Source organism: Cetorhinus maximus, unplaced genomic scaffold (genome assembly GCF_964194155.1).
Source record: "Cetorhinus maximus unplaced genomic scaffold, sCetMax3.hap1.1 HAP1_SCAFFOLD_1665, whole genome shotgun sequence".
Classification (NCBI taxonomy): Eukaryota; Metazoa; Chordata; class Chondrichthyes; order Lamniformes; family Cetorhinidae; genus Cetorhinus; species Cetorhinus maximus.
This window is the reverse complement of record NW_027597605.1, coordinates 30,773-52,226: the sequence shown is the minus strand read 5'-3', so window position 1 is coordinate 52,226 and position 21,454 is coordinate 30,773. Positions and strand designations below refer to the sequence as shown.

Genomic DNA, 21,454 nt, shown 5'->3' with positions numbered 1-21,454 from the left:
TCTCTGCAAGGTGGATGAACGACTGAGTCTCTTCCCACACGTGGAGCAGGTGAATGGTCTCTCCTCAGTGTGAACCTGCTGGTGTGTCAGATGCTGGGATGACGTAGTGAATCCCTTCCCACACATGGAGCAGACAAAAGGTTTCTCTCCAGTGTGAACACGCTTGTGTTCAGCAAGTTGGGATGACAAGTGAATCCCTTTCCACACTCAGAGTTGGTGAATGGCCTCTCCCCTGGGTGCACATGTAGTTGTTCAGTGAGGCGGGGTGAACACCTGAATCTCTTCCCACACTCAGGGCAGGTGAACAGCCTCTCCAGTGTGCACACGTAAGTGTTTTGTGAGGTGTGTCGAAGACCTGAATCTCTTCTCACACTTGGAGCAGGTGAATGGTCTCTCTCCTGTGTGAAGTCCCCGATGTTGAATTAAAAGTGAAGGAACGATGATATATTTCCAAGTCAGGATGGTGAGTGACTTGGAGGGGAACTCCCAGGGGGTTGTGTTTCCACCTATTTGCTGCCTTTGTCCTTCTAGATGGTAGTGGTTGTGGGTTTGGAAGGTGCTGTCAAAGGAGCCTTGGTGAATTACTTGGTAACCTTGTAGATTGTACACACTGTTATGGATAGCAAGCAGGTTACAAAACAGAAAACAGACAGAAGAGGTTAAGAATAGCTACTCAAGACTGGTAAAAGGTGAGAAGTGGTGTTCCACATGGAGCAATGCTAGGACCACTGTTATTCACAATTTACATAAATGATTTGGACCCAGAAATTGAAACTCCAATTTTAAAATTTGGGACAGAGTTACAGTAAATCACTGATAAGAATTCCCAATCAACAAAACTTTGTAGCATAGTTCATTAAATCTTTAATTCTGTTGCTGCCTGAACAAGGACACAAGGACCTGATGCAGTTAATACTGAGCAAGACTGCAACAAAATCCTTGGATCTAAAATGCACACATGAATAAAACAGGGAGTTCCTGGAAACATGCTGCAGGTTCTTCATTACCTGGAGATCAAATGTTTGTTGTATAATTGTCCCAGCAGTTAACACGATCTTGCGAACTTTTGCATGTGTTATTTTAATACAGGCTTTAAACGATATAATTGAACTGCATTTTATTATGTTAAAAGTGCTATATCAATACAAGTTGTTGTTGACGTTGGCTTAAAGTGGTAGATTCAGGACTGTCACTAAAATATCTTTAAAACTTCACAGAATAATCACAGTCACTTTTAAACTGGAAACTTAATCCTGGTGTTTAAGTTTCAGTCAAGGATAGAGCACAGTTTTACCCAGATCTCTGATTTAACAGCACATTTCCAGTCTGCCTGACTCAGGTTGAATAGCCACAGTTGTAAAGGAGCCTTCTGCTCTGCACCTAGGAGCTTTGAACCACCATGGTGACAAACCAGAAATCAGAGGGTTAGATTTATAGGGAGTTTGTATTTTTCCATCCATTTTTCTATGTGGCCTTGGACTCCACACAACCTGACCTTGGTCATCTTTAGGCTGTATGTACTGCACAGAAGTGGCTGTGACACATTTCTTGCACACCTCAGGATTAATCCACATGTGGGTTTTGCTGTCAGTGAAGAGAAATGAGTAAGGCCAAAGTGCCATTTGTCTCTCTCAGCATGACCCTGAAGGACTGTGTCCAGGCTGAAGTTCTGTTCCTGCCGTGCGATCCTCCCCCAGATTGTCCTTTCTGAGCTCCAACCAGGTGATGTTAAACACTCAAGTGGGAAGGATAAAAATCTACAACAATGTGTTCAAACCAAAGCTTGACATGCTATTCGACATCTATACAGAATAATAAACAGCAGCCCAATTATATGGTCCAGTAAAATCTGCAGAAACAACCCCAACTGTCAGAATGAAAGAATTCAATCCTGAACATGATTAACAGCAGCAAAAAATGCAGAATCCAACCCCTACAGTCACTTGTGAACTCGTTGGTGTGTCAGCCAGGAGCCTGACTGAGTGAATCCCTTCCCACACACGGAGCAGGTGAATGGCCTCTCCTCAGTGTGAACTCGTTGGTGTGTCAGCAGATCCTTTTTACTTTTAAAGGCCTTCTCACAGTATGAACATTCAAAGGGTCTCTGATCAGTATGAACAAGTTGGTGTGTCAGAAGGTGGGATGATCGAGTGAATCCCTTTCCACACACGGAACATGTGAATGGCCTCTCACCAGTGTGAACTCGCTGGTGTGTTAGCAGGTCAGATGAATTAGTGAATCCCTTCCCACACATGGAGCAGGTGAATGGCCTCTCCCCAGTGTGAATTCCCTGGTGTGTCAGTAGTTTGGATGGCCGACTAAATAATCGATTAAATCCCTCCCCACACAAAGAACAGATGAACGGACTCTCCCTCGTATGAATGCGCTGGTGTGTCAGCAGGTAGGATGACTGAGTGAACCCCTTCCCACACACGGAGCATTTGAATGGCCTCTCTCCACTGTGAGTTTGCTGGTGCCTCTGAAAGTTTGATGAATGACCGATTGCCTTCCCACACATGGAGCAGATGACTGAACTCTGTTCAGTGTGAACGCGCTGGTGTCTCAGAAGGTTGGATGAATGAGTGAATCCCTTCCCACACATGGAGCAGGTGAACGGCCTCTCCCCAGTGTGGCTGCGTTGATGAATTTCCAGCTTTGATGGGGAACCAAATCCCTTCCCACAGTCCCCACATTTCCATGGTTTCTCCGTGGTGCCGGTGTCCTCGTGGCTGTCCATGTTGGATGATCAGATCAAACCTCATCCACACAGTTTATTCCCACTGTGAAAGGTGTGACGCTTTTTCAGGCTGTGCAATTGGTTAAAACATTTCTCCTTCCATATTAAACATTCAATGATACCCAGCTCCTGATGTATTGAGTGAATCGGTCAGACTTTGACGTGATGTTTGGTTTGAGTTTCCTGTCAGCAAATCTTCATGTTCAAATATCCTACAAAAGGGATTCACAAAAGTCAGTACAGGATAGAAATCCAGAACAACACAATCCTAGTTTCTTTCCTTTTTCTAATCTGTTCATGCGATGTTGGTGTCACTTACAAGGCCAGTATTTGTTGCCCATCTGGAATTGCCTTGAGAAGGCGGTGGTGAGCCACTTCCTTGAACTGCCTGTAGTCCACGTGGTGTAGGTGCAGTTCGAAAGAAAGTACCAGGATTTTGACCCAGCAACAGTGAAGGAACGGCGATATATTCCCAAGTCTGACTTATGATGGAAGAAAGGTTATTGATAAAGCAGCTGAAGGTGCTTAGGCCTCGAACACTGACCTGAGGAACTCCGGCAGCGATGTCCTGGGATTAAGATAACAAAGAATAAATAAAAATACTGACAAATATGAAATAGTGTTGTTGATAAATGAGATACTCATTCAATTTTTCAGAGATGAATGATTCCCCAGGGGTTCACTCTGACTCCCCTGACTGACTGACTCAGGGTCCAGTCCTCAATCCCCCCCGATTGGTGACTGAACTCGCTGCTCCTTTGCTTCTCCGGCCTCTGAGCTCCTCTTGCTGTTGTTTCCCAGGACAGTCAATGCCCGCTCTCCAACATGACCCTGTCAGATGGAGTTCAGAGGCTCAGAGGAAGAAAAGAAAATGAGGCGGTGAATCTGAGTTGGGAGAAACAAGGAGAGAAACAGGATTCAATGGAGAAACTGAGCGGGGGGCGAGCGCAGCCTCAGGAACAGCGAGTGCTGCTCTCAGAGGCCGAATGAGAGTGGCCGGGCCCGGCGGCCGTGCGGTGATCTCCCCGGGCTGGGGGGTCGGGTGTCGGGGCTGCCCATTAAAGCGATGCTGCAGCGCCTCCCCCATCCTCGCCGCCGCTTCCCGGCTTCTTCTCCATTTCCACCGAGTCCGACTCACAACAAAGGAACCGCCCAGAATGCCCCGCGGCTGGTCCGGGGGAACATGCGCACTCTCAGCGCCTGGGGAAAGGAGCGAGTTGGATAGAGCGGTTTCTGGGACGCAGGGGATTGTGGGACTAATGTCGCCATTAATCAGCAGCTGTCTGTAAGTTTTTCACTGCATCCTGACAAAAAGTCAACGGCATGAAATTCTTTCTTGCTTCTCGATGCACAGATTTTGCTTAACCTACTTAATATTATCAGTATTTGCCTCAGTATTGGAGTTGAATGCCCTTGTCTGCCCCTGGCCTCCTGAGTAGACCTTTAGTGTTGCATCAGTTTGAACAGGAGTGGAGATGAAGGAGAAGCTTCTGAGTGGTTTTCAGCCCAGTGCAGCCCAACAATTCCCAATGTGTGGGACTACCAAGGGAGGTAGATTCCTCTGGGATGTTCAGTTGCTAAACAGACACAGCCCCTAAAATGTAATCAAAAATTGTTTTCAGAACAATAATTTCAGCATAGGCTTTCAATTCATTTACATTTCGTTCTCTTAAATTAATTTTTGTGGCATGGGCTTTTGCGAGCAAGGCCAGCAAACATAATGGATGAGTGTGGCTCCAATTACACTCTAGAAGCTCAGCACCATCCTGGACAAGGCAGTCTGCTTGAGGGCACTCCACCCACCACCTTTAACATCCACTCCCTCCACCACCAACACAGAGTGGCAACAGTGCATACCACCTACGAGATGCACTGAAGCAACTCATTAATTTTGTTCTACAACACTTTTCAAAGACACAACCTCTCCCACCTAGAAGAACAAGGCGAACAGACACATGTGAACACCAGCATCTACAAGCTCCCACCCCCCACCTCCCGCCTCCCCCCAAACCACACACCATCTTGACTTGGGAACTAAGTCACTGTTCCTTCACTATTGGTGTATCAAAACCCTGGAACTGCCTAGCTCCACTGTGGGTGTACCTATGCCACATAAATGTAGCAGTTCAAGAAGGTGGATCACCACCATCTTCTCCAGGGCAATTAGGAGTGAGATATAAACGCTGGTCTCGCCAGCAATACCCACATCCCGCAAAAGTCTAATAAAAATGATCCAACCTACTCCACATTAAGGTGATTGTGGGCCTTCTTGATCCATGGCAGTCCTTGTGGTGAAGGTGCTTTAACAATGCTGTGAGATAAGGGGTTGCAGGATTTTCACCCAACAATGATGAAGGAACAGTAATATATGCCCAAGTCAGGATGCTGTGTGTGACTTTGAAGGGAACTTGGAGGTTTTTGCATGCACCTTCTGTTACTGTCTTTCAAATGGGTCGAAGTCACAGTGTTAGAAGGTTCTGTCTAAGTTCTTGTCTACATGACAATGTATAAGATCCCTCTCCTTCAGTATCATTCCCCCCCTCCAAGGGCCCCAAACCTTTTACCTCTCTATCTGCTTCCATAGAGGCCAGAGTCTTGAGTAGGCCCAGACTGGGTGGAAGGTTCCCTTCCCTGATGGGCATGAATGAATTAGTTGGGTTTTACAACCCTACAGCTTTCAGGTCACTTGTTCCTGGTGCTGGCCCCACAAATGGCTAGATCCATTCGTCACCTGGACTCTGTTTCTCTCTCACCAGGTGCTGCCAGACATGTTGAGTTTTCCTGCACTTTCTGTTTTTATATCAGTGAACCATTAATATCTGCTTCATATACTGGTCAATCGATCTTTCCACAGGGGTGAGTGTGTCTGAGAAGTGTGCAACTGGAAAGCCTTATCCATTCACCTCTTGCATTAATACAGCAGATATACATTGTCCTGACAGTGCCAGCAGGGCTGTGGAATTTATTGGATAGATCTTTCAAAAAGCTAGCATAGGCATAATGGACCGAATGGGTTCAATCTATGCTGCATCATTCTATAAAACAGTGGATATTCGGTATCAGGGGATAGAAGAGAAAGAAAAGAACCAGTGATGGTGTGATTTAACCGAGCTGGAGTCAGCACCTTCAGGGAGGAAAGACAGAGGGGAACCAGTCGGAAAATTTTCAAAAGCTCAGTGAGCAATGGCTTAAATCACTTAAAGAAATAAAGAATGGCACAGCACCTATTCAGTAGGATATATGTGTGATTTTAAAAATTAATTTATCGCAATTGGGTTCCAATTACGTTCTATTCCCGCTTTAAAGTTCAAATGGCGCTGCTGTTACGCAAGATTCCCTGCTGATGTGAAAGTGCCCTATTCATATTACAGGAGCACGGTGCACAGGCGCAGTGCTGTACTCTAGCTGGAGCATGCGTATTATCAATTTGAGCTGAGCGAGTGAGGGAGAGGCGTTTCTCAGCGGGTGAGTGTCGATGGGGCGGACTAAGGAATGGAGCCAGGAGTCGGGGTGAAGAGGAAGCGCAGGCTTCGTAAACGCTCAGTGTAGGCCGGAAGCCAGGAATAAGACGCTGCAGGTCTCGTATTCGCAGTTCCAGGACATTTTTCCCTGTCCAGCACCAGGTTAGCGGCCGCCATCTTGGTCCAGCGGGCAGCGGAGGGCTTACGCGGCCATCTTGATGACGCACCAGAGAGTGGGCGGGGCCTGAGCGTCCCGGTGACTCGGAAAGGCTGCGTTTGCTGCCAACGCCGTGAAACTCTTTTGAGTTATCAACAGTCACAGATTGCAACTCTTTTATTCAGTCCTGGATGCGATGAACAGAAAAATCGATCACTATAGTCACTTGTGAATTTGCTGGTGTCTCAGCAGTGTGGATGACCGACCAAATCTCTTCCCACACATGGAGCAGGTGAATGGCCTCTCCCCAGTGTGAACTTGCTGGTGTCGCAGAAGGGTGCATGTCTGATTGAATCTCTTCTCACACACGGAGCATGAGAACGGCTTCTCCCCAGTGTGAGTGCGCTGGTGTACAGTGAGGTCAGATGATTGCTTGAACCCCGTCCCACAGTGGGAGCATCTGAACGGTCTTTCATCAGTGTGAACACGTTGATGGGACATCAGTTCCCCAGAACTTTTATAGCACTTCCCACAGTCTGGGCATTTAAAAGGTCTCTCGTCAGAGTGAACTCGCTGGTGTCTCAGCAGGTGGGCTGAAATGGTGAATCCCTTCCCACACTCGGAGCAGGTGAAGGGCCTCTCTCCAGTGTGCACTCGCTGGTGTGTCAGCAGGTTGGATGACTGAGTGAATCCCTTCCCACACTCAGAGCAGGTGAATGGTCTCTCCCCAGTGTGAATGCGCTGGTGCGTCAGCAGATGGGATGAGGTCGTGAATCCCTTCCCACACTTGGGGCAGGTAAATGGCCTCTCCCCGGTGTGAATGCGCCGATGAATTTCCAGCCTAACTGGATAATTGAATCCCTTCCCACAGTCACCACATTTCCACAGTTTCTCCCCAGTTTGACTCTGCTTGTGTCCCGACAGGACAGAACACGTATACGGTTTCTCTCCACTGTGAACGGTGCTTTTTCCTTCCATGTTCAAAATCCGGTAATATTCAGGATACAATTAATTGGACAACTTTGCCAGATCCTGATGTGATGTTTGGTTTCAGTTTCCCGACTGCAAATCCTCCTCTTCTAATACCCTGAAATTGATTTAAAACAGAAAAAAGGGAATGAGAGAGAACCCACAAAAAACACACAAAGCCAGGTTGTGAAATTGAGTTGAATTAATCTGATCATTTGTGGAGCCAGCACTAGGAAAAAGTGACCCTGAAAGTTGATGGATTGTCGTAAAAACACAACTGGTCCACTAATATCGTCCAGCGAAGGGAACCTGCCACCCGGTCTGGGCTACACAAGACTCTGTCCTTCATGGGAGGAGAGAGAGAGAAAGAGGTGGGAGAGGAAAAGTGCAGAGAGAGAGATTTTATATATCTACAACTTGACCAGAATTTCCCAAACTCTCAGCCTCCACCACCTAGAAGGACCAGAGTAGCAGGTATATACGAACGCCATCACCGACAAGTTCCTCTCCAACTCACACACTGTCCTAACTTGTCTGACATCCAGCACTGCATGAAGAGAAATTTCCTCCATTTAAAATATGAACATACAAATTAGGAGCAGGAGTCGGCCACTTGGACCCTGGAGGCTGCTCCGTCATTCAATATTATCATGGCTGATCTGACTGTAACCTCACACCTACCTCTGATAACCTTTCACCCCCTTGTTTATCAAGAATCTATCTACCTCTGCCTTAAAAATATTCAAAGATTCTGCTTCCATGCCTTTTGAGGAAGGGAATTGCAAAGGCTCATTAACCTCTGAGATAATAAAAAAATCTCATCTCTGTGTTAAATCAGTGACCTCTTATTTTTACACAGTGACCCATATCCTCACCACCATCTGTGATGCTCTAGTTCCCAGTAAAACCTTGACTCTCTCTCTCCCTGGCTGCTCCCCCCAGTACAGCCCTCATCTCTGCTCCCTTAAGTCCAAGGGATGCAGACTTGAAAAGATACGGTGGACAATTGGTCTAAGCATCCACCCCCAGATCTTGCTGAAGCACATAACGCACAATAGGGTTCGTTTCTCGCCTGCTATAACTGCTCACTATTCTAGGATCATCCTCAAATGCAGATATAACCCTAGGCTTTTTCTCGAATGCAAATCATCTTTCTTAACCCTTCTTCCACTGTCTCCTGTGCCCTCACTTCCAACAATAAGAGATAGGAGCTCACAGACTTTTGTCACTAAGATCAACATCATCCATTCAGCTCCCTCTGCTGCTTCCTTCCCTTCCACTAGCCCACCTGGCCAAATTTCCTCTGAAGCTGCCCCCTGCCCTAGCCCCGAACATCTTTCTCTCGTGTCTCTCCTATCTCCTTCTCCGAACTTATCTTATCCATGACACCCACCTTTTGCTTTCTCAATATTACTGTCAACTAAACTGCTAACTATTCAACCTCATCTCTTGGTCCCCATGTTAACAGATATTGTTAACAGATCCCTCCAGGTGCTGTTCCTCTCTCCTCTAAATCTGCAATATCACCCCTTTCCTCAATAAGCATCGATCAGTAAATAAGCTTTCCTCAGTAAATACTGGGAAGACTGAAGCCATTGTCTTCAGTCCCTGTTACAAATTCCACTCCCTAGTCACTGACCCCATCCCTCTCCCTGGGAACTGTCTGAGGCTGAACCAAGCAACCATGGCAAAATATTTCACCCCAAGATGGGTTTCCATTCACATATCCGCATCATCACAAAGACCACCTATTTCCACCTCAGTAACATCGCCTGACTGCATCCCAGTCTCAGCTCATCTGCTGCTGAAGCCATCACTCAATCCTTTGTCACCTCTGGACTTAACAACCCTAACGCGCTCCCAGCCATCCTTCCAGATTCAACCCCCACCATCCAAAACTCGGCTGCTCTTGTGCTTACTTGGACCAAGTCTTGTTCACCCATCACCCCTGTGATCACTGATCTACAAAGGCTCCCAATTCAGAGGCAGCAACGTTTGAAAATTCTCATCCCAGTTTTCCTCCATGGTTACAATCATCCCTAACACTGTAATCTCCTCCAGCCACACAACCCTCCAAAATATCTGCACTCATCTAATTCCACCCTCTTAAGCATTCCTGATTTTAATCGCTCCACCATTGGTGGCCCAAACTTTGGAAATTGCTCCCAATTGCTCTCTAACTTGCTTTCCTCTTTTAAGATACACCTTAAACCAACCTCTTTCACCAAATTTATGTCCTAATATCTCATCATGTGGCTTGGTATTAAATGTAGCTTTGTAAAATTTCTGTGAAATGCCTTGGAATGTTTTATGTTAAAGGCGCCAGATAAACACAAATTCTTCCCGTTGATTTGGACACACATCACCTTTCCTGCATCATTACTGGGTGAAAATCCTGTAACTCCTTACATAACAGCATTGTGGGAGCACCTTCACCACACGAACTGCAGCGGTTCAAGAAGGTCAAACATCATCTTCTCCACAAGCAACTGGTGACTGGCAATATATGCTGGTATTGGTGGAGAGAGAAACAGTTAATGATTGAGGATCTGTAGAATGAATTACAGGCAATACAAATGGTGCAGAATTTGATGATCAATATAAGCTCAAAAGTGAAAGAGCTGGTAAGCCAGCAGCACATGGTCAGGGGATGGGCAGCAGTGGAAACCTCATTTAGACATGGTCAGCAGAAGGAACAGTAAAATGCTAAACATAACTAAAATACGTTCATTATTAGAGACAGAGGAAGTTAGACAATGGCAGAGAGGTGATCAGGGAAGAGAGAGTTGAAACAGAGCAATGGATGGACATGGATTCAGATCCACAGCAGAAGAATCAGACCAGCCCCAGAGCCATGGAATCTCTCACGAAAAGCAATGGTCAAAAATACTCACATCTGAAACAATTTCAGTTTTCAATATTAAAATCTCTTGCTGGAGCCTGCAGCTGGAAAGATATCAGAAGCACTGGAGTCAGAGAAAAATCTCTGTTGAGGAAATACCCGGGGAGCGGGGGTGATGTCACTGAGCTACTGTCCGTGTGTGATGACATCACAGACACGAACACAGAACATCTGGGTCTGTGCAAACCAGTGATCACCACATATTATGAAGGATGTGAGGGTCCTTGAGAGGATGCAGAGGAGGTTTATCAGAATGGTTCTAGGGATGAGGGATTTTAGTTGCAATGTTAGGTTGGAGAAACTGGGCTTGTTCTCCTTGGAGCAAAGGAGATTGAGGGGAGATTTGATAGAGGTGTACAAGTTAATAATAGGTTTAGATAAGGTAGATAAAGAAAAGCTGTTCCCATTATTTGATTGTAAAAAATTATGGACAGGGATTTAAGATTTTAGGAAGAGATAAAGGGGGAATGTGAGGAATAACTTTTTTTTATACAGTGAATGGTAATGATCTGGAACTCAATGCCTACACTCAAAGGCCGATAATATCCAGGTCCTGATGAATCGGGTCTGCTCTGAATGTGATGTTTGGTTTGACTTTCCCGCCTGTAAATCCTCCCCTTCTCACCCCCTGTAAAAGGAGTTTCCTAAACCCACCAGTGTCATTCCAGGATAGAAATTCACACCATTCTCTCCTCCTGCTCCAGGATCAGTAAAGTGAGTTAAAGGTGATTTCTCATTAACAAACCCATTGCTGCGTTTCCTTCATTAACCCACATTTGTCCACTCGGGCCTGGCACCGGGAGAAATCCCGCAGCTGCCGTGCCGTTCGGTGCAGGCGGGCCCGGTAATTTCTTACTGGGGGTGTTGAGGCCTCCACTGGGTGTTTGTGAAGCCTCCCCTCCCACCCATTGCCCCCAATGCTGCCTCCGCTTATCCGCCTCCTTCCCGCCTGAAGATGAGACAAACAAGCATCTGTCCTTGGACATCACCCGCACTGCGCATGCTCCAGATCACAATGCCCGGGGAGTGATTGACGGAAGCTTCTGACCAATAGGAAGATGGGACAGGACTGGAGGACCAAGAGGGGAATCGGATGGTCCTCCAACCAATTGGAGTGAATGAGGGGTGGGGCTGAGCCCGTGTCTCCCTCATTGGCTGAAACTCTGCACCATTTTGGAAGCTGATTTGTCTCAAACTCCAAGAGAAAACTGGACCTTTCTGTTTGTGGCTTTAAACAGATGAAACCCTGTGGGTGTGAAGCAAACATTTCAACATTTGTTAGTGAAATGGAATCATTCAGGACAGACAGCAGGGCCTCTCCCTGGTGTGACTGTGTTGCTATGTCAGCAGATCCCTTGTGCTTTTGAAGCCAGAATCACAGACAGAAGATTGAAAAGGTCTCTGATCAGTGTGAACAAGTTGGTGTGATGTGAGGTTGGTTAAACAAGTGAATCCCTTCCCACACACGGGGCAGGTGAACGGTCTCTCCCCAGTGTGAACACGGAGATGTTCAGTGAGTTTGGAAGACCGGCCAAATCTCTTCCCGCAGTGAGAGCAACTGAATGGCCTCTCCCCGGTGTGAACTCGCTCGTGATCAGTCAGGGTAGATGATTTAGTAAAGTCCTTCCCACATATGGAGCAGGTGAATGGTCTCTCCCCAGTGTGAACTCGCTGGTGTGTTAACAAGGTAGATAACTGAGTGAATCCCTTCCCACAATCAGAACAGATGAATGGTCTCTCCCCAGTGTGACTGCGCCGATGAGTTTCCAGCTTGGATGGATAATTGAATCCCTTCCCACAGTCCCCACATTTCCATGGTTTCTCCATGGTGCGGGTGTCCTTGTGCTTCTCCAGGTTGAATAATCAGTTGAAGCCTCGTCCACACACAGAAAAAGGGGTACGCTTTCTCTCCGCTGTGAATGGTGTGATGTTTTTCAGGCTGTGTAACTGGTTAAAGCTCTTTCCACAGTCAGTTCACTGGAACACTCTCACTCGGGTGTGTGTGTGTCTCGCTGCTTTTCCAGTCACACTGAAGTTTTAAATCCTTTCCATAGGCAAAAATTTCTCGTTCTACATTCAAAGGCCGATGATATTCAGGTCCTGGTGAATTGAGTGACCGTCAGATCTTGACGTGATGTTTGATTTGAGTTTCATGTCTGTAAATTTTTCCCTTCTTATGCCCTGGAAAAGGAGTTTACAAAGTCATCCCTGTCAATCCAGGATAGAAATTCAGAGCAGACAATTCCACTTTCTGTGGAATATTTTTTCTTCTCTAGCAGAATAAAATTAATGAGTAAATCATTTTCTCTCCTGGTCACTGGGACTGTGACTCGCTTCAGCCCCACAAACAGCATCATTTACAGCAGGGAGAAACCATGCATGTGTTCTGCGTGTTGTCAAGGTTTCAACTGATCCTTTCTCTTGTTAAAACACAAGTGCAATCACACTAGGGAGAAGCTGTGTCAATGTGGCGATCTTGAAAGGAATTAAATTATGTCATGTGATATATATAAACGGTTTAGACTTGAATGTAGAAGGGTTGATCGGTAAGTTTGCGGATGACACAAAAATTGGTGGGGTGGTAAATAGTGAGGAGGAAAGCCTGAGATTACAGGAGGATATAGACGGGCTGGTCAGATGGGCTGATCAGCGGCAAATGGAATTTAATCCGGATAAGAGTGAGGTGATGCACTTGGGCAGGTCAAACAAGGCACGGGAATACAAGATGAATGGAAGGACCTTGAGAAGTACCGAGGATCAGAGGGGCCTAGGTGTGCATGTTCACCGGTTCCTTAAGGTAGCGGGGCAGGTTGATAAGGTGGCTAAGAAGGCATATGGGATACTTGCCTTTATTAGCTGAGGCATAGAATATAAGAGCAGGGTGGTTATGCTAGAACTGTATAAACGTTGATTAGGCCATAGCTAGAGTATTGCGTGCAGTTCTGGAATCTGCATTATAGGAAGGATGTGATTGCACTACAGAGAATGCAGAGAAGATTTACCAGGATGTTGCCTGGGCTGCAGAGTTTTTGCTATGACAGGAGATTGGATAGACTAGGGTTATTTTCCCTGGAGCAGAGGAGATTGAGGGGGGACATGATTGAGGTGTATAAAATTATGAAGGGCATAGATAGGGTAGGCAGAAAGGAACTTTTCCCCTTGGTGGAGGGATCAATAACCAGGGGGCATAGATTTAAGGTAAGGGGCAGGAGGTTTAGAGGTGATGTGAGGAAGAATTTTTTCACCCAGAGGGTGGTGGGGATCTAGAACTCACTGCCGAAAGGGTGGTAGAGGCAGAAATCCTCATAACATTTCAGAAGTATTTGGATGTGCACTTGCGATGCCATGGCATACAAGGCTAGTGCAGGAAAATGGGATTAGAATAGTTAGGTACTTGTTTGAAGGGCCTTTTTCTGTGCTGTAGACCTCTGTGACTCTTTGACTGAGATCTGGAAACTCAATGCCACAGTCACACAGGGGAGAGGCTGTTCACCTGCACTGAATGTGGGAAAGGATTTTTATCACACCTTCGGGCACACCAGGGAGTGCACACTTATGAGAGACTGTATAAATGTTCTGACTGCGAGAAGAATTTGAAAAGCACAAGGGATCTGCTGAAACACCAGCGAGTTCGCACAGGGGAGGGGCTGTTCACCTGCTCTGAATGTGAAAAGAGCTTCACTCGTTCATCCAACCTGCAGGCAGACCAGTGAGTTGTCAAGTGACTGCAGGATACTGCTGTTATTGCTGCTGTTAATCACATCGAGGACTGAACCATGTTGATTTTGACATTAGGGTTGATTTCTGCTGATGTTCACAATCTTTATGGCTAGGGTGAAATTTAATATTCTGGCAGTCGGTTTGCTTTACTTTGTATCCTTTCCTCTCCAAATATATTCCTTCAGGTTATATTTGAGATTTTGTGGGATGAAACAAACAGTGATTTACTTGTACTTCTTGCAGCTGAGTTACTGTATTAACTGCTCATGATCTGGTCTGCTCTATACTTGGGAAGATGAAAAACAGATTGGGTGATCACTTTGTGGCACAACCTCCGTTCAGTCTGTGAGCTTGACCCTGAGCTTCCAGTCACTTGTCATTTTAATTCTCCGCCCCACTCCCACTCTGACCTCTCTGTCCTTGGCCTCTTGAACTGTTCCAATGAAGCTCAGTGGGAGCTCCAGGAACAGCAGCTCATTTTTTGATTCGGCACTTTACGACCTTTAGAACTCAACATCGAGTTCAGGAGTTTCTGCAACAACATTTCTCTCCCTGAAAAGCTGCTGGAACCTGATTCTATGTTTGACTCCGCCCACTTGTCCTAGATTCCCCAACCAGTGGAAATAGTTCTCTCTATCTACCCTGTCAATTCCAATTAACATCCTGAAACCATTAATCAAATCACCTCTTAATCTTCCAAATTTCAGAGATTACAACCTTCACAGCGAGGTGATGGATTTTGACAGGAAGGATAGAGAGAGAAAGACAATAGTGGCCTCATGGCACAGCTCGAAACAGTGTACAGAGTCAGAGGGATCTGGCCCTTTATGTGCAGAGATTTTTTGAGGGTGACAGGATAGATTAAGAGAGCAGTTAGCAAGGTATATGGAATCTTGAGCTTCATAAATAGAGCTATTGAGTACAAAAGCAAGGAAGTTATGCTGAATCTTTGTTAGGCTCTGGTTAGGCCACAACCCGAGTATTTGTGTCCAGTTCTGATCACCACATTTCAGGAAAGATGTAAAGGTCCTTGAGAAGGCGCAGAGGAGATTTAAACGAATGGTTCTAGCAAAGAGGTGAGGGTAGATTGAAAGAGGTATACTAAATTATGAGCTTTAGACAAGGTGGACAAAGAAAATCTGTTCCCATCAGTTGATTGTACAAGGGGGTACAGATTTAAGTTTTTGGGGAAGAGATAGAGGGGGATGTGAAGGAGAATAGGCACTTTAGGGAAATAAACTTGCAAGGATACAGGGATGTGGAGCAGGGGAATTGGTCTCACTGGATTGCTCTGGAGAGCTGGCATGGGCTAAATGGTACAAATGGCCTCCTCTGTGCCATTGTGACTCTATGGGTATTTCCTGTAATCTCATTTTGTAATTAAACCCTTGGAGTTCAGGTATCACTCAGGTAAATCTGTGCTACACTCTCTCCAAGACCATTCTATCCTTCCTTAGTTTGTTGCACAAAACTGAACGTATTATCTAGGTGTGGTCTAACCCAGGGTTTGTGCGTCTTGGTGCTTTTCCACAGACAGAACAGACAAACCTTTTTTCATTCCACATTCAGATGCTGATGATATTCAGGTTCTGATGAATCGAGTGACTCTGTCAGATCTGGATGTGACGTTTGGTTTGAGTTTCCCGTCTGTCAATCCTCCACTTCTATTAACCCTGTAAAACAAATTTACAAAGACCTTCATTGTCAGTCCAAGATAGAAATTTCCAGGATAGAAATTTAGAAGAGACAAACATTACTTTTCGTTTGAGTTTGCTGTATGGAAATTCACCCCTTCTCACCCTCTGTAAAAGGAGTTTCCAAAATCCATCCGTCAGTCCAGGATAGAAATTCACAACATCCTCTCCTCCTGCTGACAGGGACGACCGCGCATGCGCCCTGCTGCATGTCGCCCCTGGGAAAGATGGCGGCCGTTAACTCAGGCCTGTGACCCAGAGCAGGCCAACAACTGTCGCCCCATCCCGCGCAAACGCAGGATCGGGAGCTTCTAAGTGGGGGTTTGAGGTATTCTCCGGGTGTTTATGAGGCCTCCCCGCCCACTCCCCTGGCTCTAATTCTCTCCACCCACCCAGCGACCCCATTACTCAACCTCACTCGACTGTTTCTCTCTTCTCCGTCTCACTCCAGGCACAACCCGCACTGCGCATGCCCCAATCAGGGACCGCATTGCGCATGCCCAACTTCCAGCTCGGTAGTACGCCTGCGCAGCCAGCCCCCTGTCGGCTGGATAGGACACATTCTTCCCCGCGGACAATGCTGGGTACCGACACAGCCATTGAGAGTCGATATTGTTGAATCGAAACACTCGGCAGATCTGTTGTGTTTGTGGAAAGGGAAACATCACTTACATTTCAGGTCTATGACTTTTCATTAGAACTGCACTGCATCATTAGACGGACGTTGAGTCTGTTTCTCAATCCCCAGATACGGCCAGATATGCTGAGTATTTCCAGCATTGTCCGTTTTTATCTCTGGTTAAGGAAGCTTCTCTTGAACTTCACATTAGATTCATTACTAAGTTATATTTATTTTCGCCCTTGCAGAAGTGGAAACACCTTTCAGTTGTCTGGCCTGTAGAAACAGTTATGTGATCTTAAATTCCTCGATCAAGTCACCCCTCACTCACTTTTCCACATAAAACGTCTCCAGCCTGTTCAATATTTCTTGATAGGTGTAACCTGTCAGTTGTAGCATTAGTCCAATAAACCTTTCTTGCATCGCCCCCATCGCTCGCTTCTTTCATCGTTCTAAATATGGAGACCTGAGCTAATCTGAGCACCGAACTCACCACTGTCCGCAAATCGCAGTATGTTTCAGTATTTTATTCATTTTCCCCATTAGCTGAATATAAGATGGGATAGAATGAGCAGACCCAATGAGCTAGTCTGTAACACTACAGAGCATCTACAAACTTGTCTTACCTTGGAACAGTGGACTGTTTATCCATCAATTATGACATGAAGAACAGCGTGTCTGAGAATGGCAGGATTTCAGTGCGGTGACACAAGGCCAGATTAAGTTGTTAATCTTATTACCAAGCAGCGAAAGGGAGCACTTGCAATTCATGTGCACTTTGTGCATTTTCCAGATGAAAATAAATTGAATCTATCACTCTTGCTGAGTATATTCAAATAGAAATCCATTACTTTTTGTATACTAAACGATTCAATGGATGTGCAAGATCATTTAATGGTGGAGTAGGTTCAGATGGTCGTATGGTCTCCCTCTGCTCCTATTTCTCACGTTCTTATGAACATCACAGTGAATCATTTCCATGCAAGCACAGCCGATGCAGAACCCGCCCTTTCACCTCCTCCTTTCCCACATTTCAGGGCCCCAAACACACTTTCTTGGTGACACAGTGATTGCTACTCTTTGCTATTCATTATCATGTTTTCACTGCTCACGATGCATTCTCCTTTGCACTGAGGATACTTAATCTGGCATGGGCGACTTGTGGAGCATCACCGTTGAGTGTTCAAGCGTGATCCTAGCTCTTGATCATTCCCTGGCCTCTCTGTCCTTGGCCTCCTGCACTGTTCCAATGAAGCTCAATGGAAGCACGAGGAACAGCAGCTCATCTTTGATCAGACACTTTACAACCTGATGGACTCTACAGTCACTTCAACAATTTCAGATCATAACCACACTCCAATTTTTTCGGACAGTAGGTGTTGGTAATGGTTCTGCTGTTATCGTTTGAACCCCCTCTGGACGTGTTTTTTGTTTCTTCATCTGTCCTATTAGTTTATTTATTTGTCTCATTATCACCAAATCTTACCTTGAATCATCACCCCGTTTGTCATTTAATCTTTCCAGCCTTCCTATCACAAGACCATTTGTTCTTCCCTCCTCTCACTCTCTCTTACTCCTGACTCTGTCCTTACTGCTAAACTATTGAATCTCTGAATTCTTCCAGTTTGGATAAAAAGCCAGCGAACTGAAACATTCACTCTGCAGGTCCGTGAACTATCAAATGAAGTAGAAAAAGAAAGGTATTATAAATTTCAAGAAAGTACACAGACAGGGAAAGGAGGAGAGGGAACGAACATATAAACATACGAACATAGAAACATACAAATTAGGAGCAGGAGAAGGCTATTCGGTCCCTCAAGCCTGTTCTGCCATTCAATAAGATCATGGCTAATCTGATTGTAACCACAACTCCACATTCCACATTCCTGTCTACCCCCGATAACTTTTCATCCCCTTGCTTATCAAGAATCTCTCTACCTCCGTTTCAAAGGAAAAAACATGTTCAAAGACTCTGCTTCCATCGCTTTTTCGGGAAAAGAAGTTCCAAAGGCTCAAGGCTCTCTGAGAGGAAAAAAAGACTTCTCACCTCTGTCTTAAATGAGCGGCACTTATTTTTAAACAGTGAGTCCTAATTCAAGATTCTTCCACAAGAGGAAACATCCTTTTCACATCCACCTTCTCAAGACCCCTCAGGATCTTATGTGTTTCAAATAAGTTGCTTCTTACTCTTCTAATCTCCAGATACAAGCTTAGCCTGTCCACCCTTCCATCAGAAGACAATCTGCCCATCCCAAGTATTAGTCAAGTAAACATTTTCTGAACTGATTCCAACGCATTTACATCCTTTCTTAAACAAGGGGAACAGCGCTGGACACAGTACTCTAGAAATGGTCTCACCACTGCCCTGTGTAACTGAAGCATAGCCTCCCAACTTTTGTATTCAGTTCCCCTTTCAATGAAGGATAACATTCTATTAGCTTTCCTAATTACTTGCTATACCTTTTGTGATTCATGCATTCGGACACCACGACCCCTCTGCATCTCAGTGCTCTGCAATCTCTCACCATCTAGGTAATAAGCTGCTTTTTTATTCCTCCTGCCAACATTTGGCAAGTTCATATTTGCCCACATTATGCTCCATTTGCTAGATATTTGCTCACTCACGTAACCTGCCGATATCCCTTTTTAGCCTCCTTATGTCCTCTTCACACCTCACTTTCCTACTTTTCTTTGTGTCATCAGCAAATTCAGCAACCACACCTTTCGTCCCTTCATTCAAGTCATTTGTATAAATTGTAAAAAATTGAGGCCCTGGCTCTGATCCTGAGGCACACCACTCGTTACATCTTGCCAACCAGAAAATGACCCATTCATGCCAATCATCTGTTCATGTCAATATGTTACCCCCTCCACCATGAGCTTTTATTTTCAGCAATAATCTTTGATGTGGCACCTTACCAAATGCCTTCTGGAAATCTAAGTACAGTACATCCACTGGTTCCCCTTTATCCACAGCACGTGTGACTTCTTGAAAGAACTCCAATAAATTGGTTAAACATGATTCCCCTTTCCGAAAATCATGGTGACCTTGACAGATGTCAAGGGAAAAGTTAGAAGCTATTATTAAAGACGTTAATAGCAGGAGAGAAGTTTTGTGATTGGGTGGAAGACAGAAGAGAATAAATAACACCAGGGATGAGGATGCCAGGCAAAAGCAATGCTAATGGAATGGAATGGGAATTGGACTAGTGAAGAAACTAAAGGTGGGAGAATCATTCTGTTTCTGTCACCTATTTCCGCTCTGATTGGAAATGTGTTATTTTACTGTTGATCCATTTCTCTTCTGCTCCACGTTGGAATCTGAAACCTTCTCCTCCATTGCCTTATGGAGATATTTAATTGAGCAAATGCACAACTGGCACAGGGGAAAGAAAATCATCAATTGAAGCATTGAAACAATGAAACAGAAATCTTTATGATCCAGAAGGAGACCATTCGATCCATCATGTCCATGCCAGTACAAAAGGAGCAAACCAGTCTAATCCCATGTTTTAGCTCTTGCTCCATAGCCTTGCAGGTTACAGCACCACAAATGCTTTTCCATGTGTTAGTTCCTTTACTTCAATGGTGGTTTCTGCCTCTATGATCAGCTCAGGCAATGAGTTCCAGACCCCCACCATCTCCTGTATGAAATAAATTACTCTACAGCTTTTCTCTAATTCTTCCACCAGATACGTTAATTTGAATTATTTAGTCTGCCATGGGTCAGCTGGTACCGCCCTTTATTCTCACTTAGAAAATTGTGAGCTCAAATACCATTGTCGGACATGAGCATAACCGTCTAGGCTGAGATTCCAGTGCAATACGGAGGGAGTCCCGCACTTTCGAGTGTAATATGCCTTTTTGACGAGATGCTAAACTAAGGCTTCGTCTGCCCTTGGATGTACAAGATCCCAAATCACAATTTTGACAAAGAACAGGTGGTTAAGAAGGCATATGGAATACTTGCCATTATTAGCCGAGGAATAGAATATAAGAGCAGGGTGGTTATGCTGGAACTGTATAAAACGCTGGTTAGGCCACAGCTAGAGTATTGCATGCAGTTCTGGAATCCACATTATTGCAAGGATGTGATTGCTCTAGAGAGAGTGCAGAGCAGATTTACCAGGATGTTGCCTGGGCTGGAGAGTTTTAGTTATGAGGAGAGATTGGATAGACTAGGGTTATTTTCCCTGGAGCAGAGGAGATTGAGGGGGGACATGTTTGAGGTGTATAAAATTATGAGGGCATAGATAGGGTAGGCAGGAATGAACTATTCCCCTTGTTGAAGGGATCAATAACCAGGGGGCATAGATTTAAGGTAAGGGGCAGGAGGTTTAGAGGGGATGTGAGGAAGATTTTTTTCACTCAGAGGGTGATGGGAATCTGGAACTCACTGCCTGACAGGGTGGTAGAGGCAGAATCCCTCATAACATTTCAGAAGTATTTGGATGTGCACTTGCGATGCCATGGCATACATGGCTCTGGGTCTAGTGCTGGAAAATGGGATTAGAATAGTTAGGTACTTGTTTGACCGACACAGACTCGATGGGCTGTAGGGCCTTTTTCTGTGCTGTAGACCTCTATGACTCTGTAACAGGGTCCCTTTTCTTGTCCAATATTTATCTCTCAATCAACATTACAAGAACAGATTATCTGGTCATCAATGCGCTGCTGTTTGTGGGAGTTTGCTTCATTTCCTACATTACAACAGTGAATACACTTCAAAAGTACATAATTGTCTATAAAACCCTTTGGGATTCCGGTGGTGGTGAAAGGCACTTTACGAATATGAAGATTTGTTTCTTTCTCAATCCATGCCCCTGGTTATTGATCGCTTTGCTCACGGGAATAAGTCCTTTCTATCTTCTCCATCTCGATTTTATAATTTTATATTCCTCAATTAAATCTCCTTCGCTTCCTCTGTTCAAAGAAAACAGACCCATCCTATCCAATCTTTCCTCCTCGCTCATTTTGATGTGAATAAGGTTCAGCAGGAGTTTTCCAATACTTTCCCCTAATCATATAAATCTGATCTTTCTCAGCTGGATTGTGTTTGAACTGCACTCACTTCTCTCAGTTCCCCACGAAATGTCGATTCTAACTCTTTGACTCTGAGCAGTTTTGCTGGTGCAGCGGTTTGACTGGAAATTGCCCCTTCAAATATCATCTTTCATTGTACACTGGACCACATG

The 21,454-nt window shown here is 45.2% G+C and overlaps 2 protein-coding genes and 1 pseudogene across 5 annotated transcripts; all 3 read right to left on the bottom strand.

Moving 5' to 3' along the window:
* Nucleotides 1-849: 849 nt before the first annotated feature.
* Nucleotides 850-2,775, bottom strand: LOC144676528 (uncharacterized). Its single transcript, XM_078536925.1, has one exon. The coding sequence runs from the start codon at nucleotides 2,735-2,737 to the stop codon at nucleotides 1,940-1,942; it is 798 nt and encodes a 265-aa protein (XP_078393051.1). The 5' UTR covers nucleotides 2,738-2,775; the 3' UTR covers nucleotides 850-1,939.
* Nucleotides 2,776-5,675: 2,900 nt separating this feature from the next.
* Nucleotides 5,676-16,105, bottom strand: LOC144676527 (uncharacterized). Of its 4 annotated transcripts, none has more exons than XM_078536920.1 (4): nucleotides 16,033-16,091; nucleotides 15,495-15,619; nucleotides 9,734-9,833; nucleotides 5,676-7,442 (listed from the first exon to the last, which is right to left on the bottom strand). In XM_078536920.1, exon 4 carries the CDS (start codon nucleotides 7,331-7,333, stop codon nucleotides 6,578-6,580), a length of 756 nt encoding a protein of 251 aa, XP_078393046.1. In that variant the 5' UTR covers nucleotides 7,334-7,442; nucleotides 9,734-9,833; nucleotides 15,495-15,619; nucleotides 16,033-16,091; the 3' UTR covers nucleotides 5,676-6,577. The 4 variants fall into 4 exon arrangements, with proteins under 4 accessions (XP_078393046.1, XP_078393047.1, XP_078393050.1 ...); XM_078536921.1 differs by having other exon boundaries at nucleotides 16,059-16,071; XM_078536924.1 differs by lacking the exon at nucleotides 9,734-9,833 and having other exon boundaries at nucleotides 15,746-16,105.
* Nucleotides 11,509-12,200, bottom strand: LOC144676526 (uncharacterized; annotated as a pseudogene).
* Nucleotides 16,106-21,454: the final 5,349 nt, after the last annotated feature.

Excerpts from the sequence above, each read along its gene's own strand:
- LOC144676528 (XM_078536925.1), bottom strand. The coding sequence starts at position 2,737 with ATGGACAGCCACGAGGACACCGGCACCACGGAGAAACCATGGAAATGT.
- LOC144676527 (XM_078536924.1), bottom strand. The coding sequence starts at position 7,333 with ATGGAAGGAAAAAGCACCGTTCACAGTGGAGAGAAACCGTATACGTGT.